General features: G+C 36.8%; 1 protein-coding gene across 2 annotated transcripts in view; it reads right to left on the bottom strand.

Annotated features, from left to right (window-relative positions):
* Positions 1-2,893: 2,893 nt before the first annotated feature.
* LOC148845171 (F-box protein At3g54460-like) overlaps positions 2,894-6,730 on the bottom strand; it is a 32,126-nt gene continuing 28,289 nt past the window's right edge. The window contains exons 7-9 of one of the 2 annotated variants that reach the window (XR_016101679.1): positions 5,727-5,836; positions 4,827-4,975; positions 2,894-3,409 (exon numbers count right to left, since the gene is read on the bottom strand). Coding sequence is in view for 1 of the 2 variants with exons in the window: in XM_088952805.1 (XP_088808931.1) it covers positions 4,829-4,975; positions 5,727-5,841 (262 nt within the window). In the remaining variant the exon portion in view is untranslated. Of the gene's footprint in view, positions 3,410-4,826; positions 4,976-5,726; positions 5,842-6,730 lie in introns of both variants that reach the window. The other variant, XM_088952805.1, reaches the window with a different exon arrangement.

The raw sequence follows: 6,730 nt of genomic DNA, 5'->3' as shown, positions 1-6,730 counted from the left end.
GATGGATCTAGCCAGCTGGCAGCTTAGGTGGCAATCAGAAAAATGCTAGTTTTTAGTTGCCTCATTCTCTAGCCCAATCAGGATTAGCTGTTGGGTTGGATTCCAGATTCAAAAGAATAGTAGAAACAAAAGTTTTTTTATTCAGACAGGAAAATTGCAATCGGCTGATTTGTATTTTAGCTTTAATGACCTGAAAGAAAAAAAAAATCAAGAAATACATATTAGAGCTGCAAGTCGATGGAATTGGATGGGTATAGATAGGTCCAATATTTGAATTTGAATCTGACATTATCCATTGGATTTATATTAGATTTGAATTGAATTTGGATTATAATTAAATATTGAATAGTATAAATAAATTGAAATAAAAATCATTAAAATATTATATATTATTAAAAAAGTAAATTAAAAATGACTTATATAAACTAGAAACTATGACAATTTAGTAAAACACAACATTCAAATATATATATATATATATATATATATATATATATATATATACACTACCAATAAAATGCTCCCAACTGTCCACTGCAGATATACATTGAGAATTTCATGTCTGGATCTATTTCTCACAGTGTTCCTCACACCAGTCTCACAGCATGTAATACATTAGAAACATCTTTGGTACTTACATATTATTATTTACAGAAATATTTCTCTGATTGTAAAACCGGTGTGAGGAGCAGATCCCAATTTGTGCCTCCCTTGCCATTCATTCATTCATGGGAGATGTTTCCCATGTATGGCTGCAATGGCTAATTGGGATGTCATTCGCACGTGTGTTGCTATGATAGTTGATTTGATCAGATTGGGGTGGATCGCCAAAAAAACAGGTCTAGGGTTTAATTTGTCAAGTAGGGAAAGTTGATGGTGGAACACGTGAGGGTTACAACTCTCACGTGTTGTGTGAGAGTAGGCAATACAACTCGTGTCCAACTAACTAGTAAAGAAATCAGCTAACTTAAGTCAGATACCGGCATCCATCTTTTTGTCCTTTTACGAATGCAACACCACCACACCAGAAGTCCAGAAGTTTTTAACGGTTTTCCTATTTCCTAAGAGAGAAAATGTTAGGCCCACAATAAGGTCCATTGGATTAGAACCTGTCTCAAGAAGTACACTTGTGTGTATTTCTGCGTTTTGGACAATAATATAATTAATAAGGGACATTCGACCTAGGTTTTGGATTTACTTGTATTTAATAATGGACTTCCATTGGGAGATCGTCACCTTTCAAAAAAAAAAAAATTGGGAGATTGTCTTCATTTTACAGTTTATTGGGCCTGGGCTTAGCTATTTCGCCACCCAATCCAAACAATTGTTCCTAATGGGCTTCAATTAATTAATTAGTCTCATACGCGCTAGATCGTCTAGTCACTCTGGTCCGGCCATTTGAAAGGAAACTACACCCATAAAGTTCTAGCCTTCCTTTTTCAGGTGTGCAAATTGGGTTGGGCCAAGCCCAATTAGGACTGTCAATGAATCAGATCTAATTCGATTAAATTGGATTTGGACGTCCATTATGATTATTGAATTGGATTGGACCAACATTTGAATAAGCGGAGAGAAGAAACTAACAAAATAGACCACACTTAATAACCCATTCTGTTATCTGATCAGATTGGATCTATACCAGCATGGACCGTTCATAATCCAGTCCAAATTGAGTGATATTTTTTTTCATTTTTCTGCAAAACCTTATTGACTCATCTCGGTTGCAGAGCTCCACCATTAGTTCCTTTGATTGTTCCATTGTGGAAGAATCACTTCAACAGTAAGAAGATCAAACACAGAACTCTATTACAACCCACACACAACGTGAGGGTCATTGGGGTCGATCAGGTCAGAACCATGGCGATTATAAACCTAGGAAACCCCATCGTCCAGTGTTTGAGTGAAACCTATCTAAAGAAGCCGGACAGATAGAAAAGTTAGTCCCCTATCAGTTGTCCCACTAGGAAAAAGTGGATATAAACCTAGGAAACCCTACCGTTGGATTGCAACCTAGGAAAAAGTGGATAGGGAAAACACACTGGGCTCTTTTTGAACCCCATAGAGGCTACCTGTTTGGATTGCAATCAGAACCGGAATCAAAATCCATAGGAGTTGAAATCGAAACGATCTATTCCTCCCACCTATTTGGTTCAGATGGGAATCAAAATTAAAATTGAAATAAGCTGGAATGGATTCTCATTCCAGGAGGGGTGGGAATGGCCATTCCCTCAAATGGGGAAATTCCATTCCACCATGAATGGACCCTTAATAAATCACTTTATTTCCGCAAACCGAATAAACCCTTAATAAATCACTTGATTCCCTCTCTCTCCATACCATGCATGTTAATACTCGTATGATCATTTATATTGAGCTAATAAGACCAAATAGCCTTGGCATATTACACATCACAATAGACCATTATCAGGACCTTCTAAGATACTTGTATAAACCATGGCCCAACCGAGAGAGTATGGAAAGAAAACAATAATAAGCAAAACCCAGTATTGCTATCAATGCCTGGGCCAATGGATTCTGCAAGCCACATTGAGGAGTATGTCCATCATCATCATCCAAACCTTACCCAACTATATATATTTTTTCTTTTGGTAATAGCCTTATCCCAATTATATGGGGTCAGATACATGAGTCTTGTTTGTCCATTCTGTTTAATGCCATATCCCTTGTTAAATTATTTGCACTTCAATCATTTCTTGTTACTTCTATCCTTGTCCTTTTTGATCTACCCCTACCCCTTCTAGCCCTTTCAACTTGCAACTGAACACCAAAGGAGTACAAGGATTAGGAATAGACCGAAAAGGACATCATTGGTCTAGTAAGAAATATGGCATTAAAGCACATTTTGTCCACTTGGCTAAGGAAGAAGCAGAACTGATGGAAAGAAATAAGAATCAGTAATTTGATTAGTAATACAGTTCAGGAACTGAAATGATAGGTTCAATGTATACATACCCGCTATTGTATATGACATACAAGAAAATTATAGAATGCAAGTTTCAATGCATGTGTTGTCCCACCACCCAGGTGGGTCAGTAGCAAAAAATTCATACCTCCATCCTGCTCTAGACTCGGAAGTAATATCTTTTTGTTTGGTTAGTTCAAACTTATGCGGCTATAGCCACCAAAACTCTCCTGACATGCATACAACATCGAATGAAACCACAAGAATAACAATGACAGTATACTCCTAAAAGTTCGATAGACCAAGTTATAACTATTGCACTGATTTGGGTCAAAGGCTGCTATTTCTTCTTGAAGGACAAGTCCAAGTCATCTGCTGGCCCGAATCAATAGAGATCACCAATCAGATACAGGGAAAGAGACTTGTATATGCCAAAAAAGGGATGAGAAAGCTTCAACCAAATATCTAAGTGTAATAATCAAGTCCCTGCAGCAAAATCACCCATAATGATGTAAGATCTTATACCTAACAAATAAGTAAGGGATGTACCAATGAGAAAATATTATTTTCATGACCAGATGGAAATAGACCAAGTGCCTTCTTCCAATTATAACTCTTATTATGAAAACTACAGAAAGCATAATTCATGTATATTTATCAATTCTTGTCTCAGCACAGAAGAAGACCAAGAACACATTGTTGTCATTTTCTGAGTATGTAGCAGGAAAGAAGTTACTTGCCTATTCTGTTTCCTTTTTCTCCTCTTCAGTTTACTGCCTTTAGAAACCCTTGGGTTAGATAGCAACACAACCATTTTCCCATCAACCACTGATTATTATCTACCATATATTGAATTTTTATGCTTTTTTTCAAATATGTGAGCATGATGTGGACAACTTCAGCTGCCACCTCAAGTCAACATGTTAGAATATTGAAAAACAAAACATGGACTTGCACATCAAGGTTCCATATCTTTCCAATACTTGAAGCTTTAACTCCAAAGAAAATGTTTTTATTTGCACACCATATATTTTATTTGGTGCAAGTAACATGATATTGATGGAAAAGAGGACAGGCTAAAAGTATAAGAATAAATCATTGCTATTAATTTATAACTGTTCATATTAAATTAATCAAGTACTAGAATCCCAACTTCATTCTGATATTTATACCTAAAGAATGAAAGATTTTCAGTTGCATATCATGAGATTGTCAAAGAAAATTTCCACCTTGATGGTTCTATTAGGATTTTTCCTTTTTCCCTCCCTATTAGAATTTTTCCCCCATAATGATAAAGAGCTAAAACATCTGCTACTTCAGGATCTAACTGTATAAAGCAGGTGCAGATCTATGAATAGGAGATGTGCAAGTCTCTTAGGACCTAAACTACCTACAGGTCTTCAAGAACATTTGAGAATTCATCCAGAAATCACTCAACTGGAACACATAGAGGAACTCCTATGTCAGTCACTTTCATTCCCTTTATCGGACCATCTGTAGCACTCATAGCTACAGCTCTAATTCGATCATTTCCTAATAATTGCTCTACCTCACAAGTCACAATGATTTGCTGGTCTGCAGTATCTTGATCCTCCTTACTACTAAAGCATCGTAAATATTATGCATCTTGCCCAGGGGAAAAGCTACACCCAATATCAGACCAATAACTTGAGCAATACACCCCAGGTATTTTTCTTCGGGCTCAGTTTGGGAAGAGTGCAAATACAAATATGTACAGTGCAAAACCTTGTATTTGTATTCTTTCCAAACTGAGCCTCAAGTGCAGAAACCCCAGGACCAGAAGTAGGATTCATACATTTCAATTCACAATATCTTCAAGATTCCAGAAAGTCCATGTAACATTAGTTAATGAAAGGGACAATATAAAATGAAAATTCGATACCTTTATGTTTTAGAATTTGTCCGTACAAAGCTGAGCTGGGCCAGGTAATTGCTCTCAGCAAAATCATGCAATGTACGATGCACCCGTGGTCCTCCACAATCAGTTCTTCCAAGCTCTTCCTTCATGGTTCTTCTACATTCATTAGCATCCTAATGGAAGATTTCCAGGCAATGGTTAGAATATACTCCTTTGGATAAAACAAGTCAGAGAACTGATAGGAATCCAAAACCACATAAGCCCCAACTGATAAGAGGGGTCCCCACATTATTTAGACTCCCTTAGGAAAAAATAAATAAAAAAAACAGGGCTCCGTGTTCTAATGAAGCCCTTTAGACACCATGAAGAAGTTCACTAATTTCTTCTGAGCTGTCCTCCCAAACCTTCTAAAAGCTGGTACTATTTGTATATTTCCTGCAAATGTTTGGAGCTTCCAAAGAGAATATGTCCTGTCTAACTTTTCCAAAGATATCATGACCATGTCCTGAAATCAAGGATCTAGTCACTCCAGCATTTAAATGACTCTTTCCACATGAGCATCAACTAACCTACTAGGGTCAATACACAGACAAGTCAATCTAAATAACATGTTTAATAAACAAATAAGGCATAACTTGATAAATTGGGTACGAGGGGCTGCCAATGGTTTGGCTGATTTGTTAGCCAAGCGAGGGGTCAATGGGGACAATTAATTGTATTGAGCTCAAATGTAGATAGTTATATTGTGGAGGTAGGTAGATCTACTTCTCCTTGGTTCCTGCTATCAAATATTTTTCTATTTATATTAATGAAACTGATTATTTATTTAAAGAAAAAAGGCATAACTTACAGGGTAAAGAAAGTGTTTATCACCTAGTAAATAGTTGCCAACACATTTAAAAGCATAATTTGTTAAAGTCATACCTGTAAGAATTTCAGCATTTGCTCTTCAATGGTACCATGCATTGCCAAAGTTTCCACATGAATAGGACGAGTAGCACCCATCCGATGAGCTCGACTTATGACTTGTTCCTCTACACTGGTTTGATATGGCAAATGATTGTTTTTATATGAAATAATTTTATGGAAGTGTATAGCATTACAACATATTTAAAACATTAAACCAGCTTAAACTATCGTGTCTTTGGTTGGAAATTTTGAGGAGCAACTTTTGATTTGAATGGCACATTTTCAAGTCCAGGCCAATATGGAAAATGAAAGCATAAGCATACCAGTAAAACTAGCAAAAAAAACATGTTTTGTGTGACAGAAAGAAGAATACAAGATTCCACAGCAACCCAAAACAAGAAAAGGGGTTCCCTAGATATAACATGGGTCCTAGCCAAAGAGGAAACAATAGAAAAGAAACTAAAGCACATAAATACACATAAGAACCAGGGACCAAAAGCAACCCTCACCTCCCAAATACACAAAGCCCCTAGGTTCCTCAAGGAAAAACACAAGTTGAACGGGAATGGCAGTAAATGGTTTCATCATCTTCTAGAACAAAGTTGATTTAGGCCTGTAAGATTCCCCCACAAGAGGCAAGCTCAAAGTTGACAGCTGTACTCTTGGGAACCTAAGGATGTCAAGGATAGGTGTTTTTTAGAACCATGTGATAGAAATTTTGATCATTTATACAGGTCCAATTGGTCGAGGAAATTCTAGACACACAGAGCTGTTTATCTCCCTTCAACAAGGGCTGTGATTATCCTTGTCTCCATTGAGGATCAAACTCAAGACCTCTTGCTTACTAAATGGGTGCTTTAACAATACGAAAACCTTGTTTAGAATATTTAGATGGTGATGACTGACAAGATCAAGTAACTGTGCAACTGATCCTTAGCAAGAGAATGAGTCAACAGGGAAAATCTATATTGGGTGTCTGCCATCGGGGGAAAACAACTGTACTAGCTTTTGGCAGTATA

Source organism: Nelumbo lutea, chromosome 7 (genome assembly GCF_056320005.1).
Source record: "Nelumbo lutea isolate HS-2025 chromosome 7, American lotus-T2T, whole genome shotgun sequence".
NCBI lineage: Eukaryota > Viridiplantae > Streptophyta > Magnoliopsida > Proteales > Nelumbonaceae > Nelumbo > Nelumbo lutea.
This window is presented reverse-complemented; position numbering and strand designations above follow the sequence as displayed.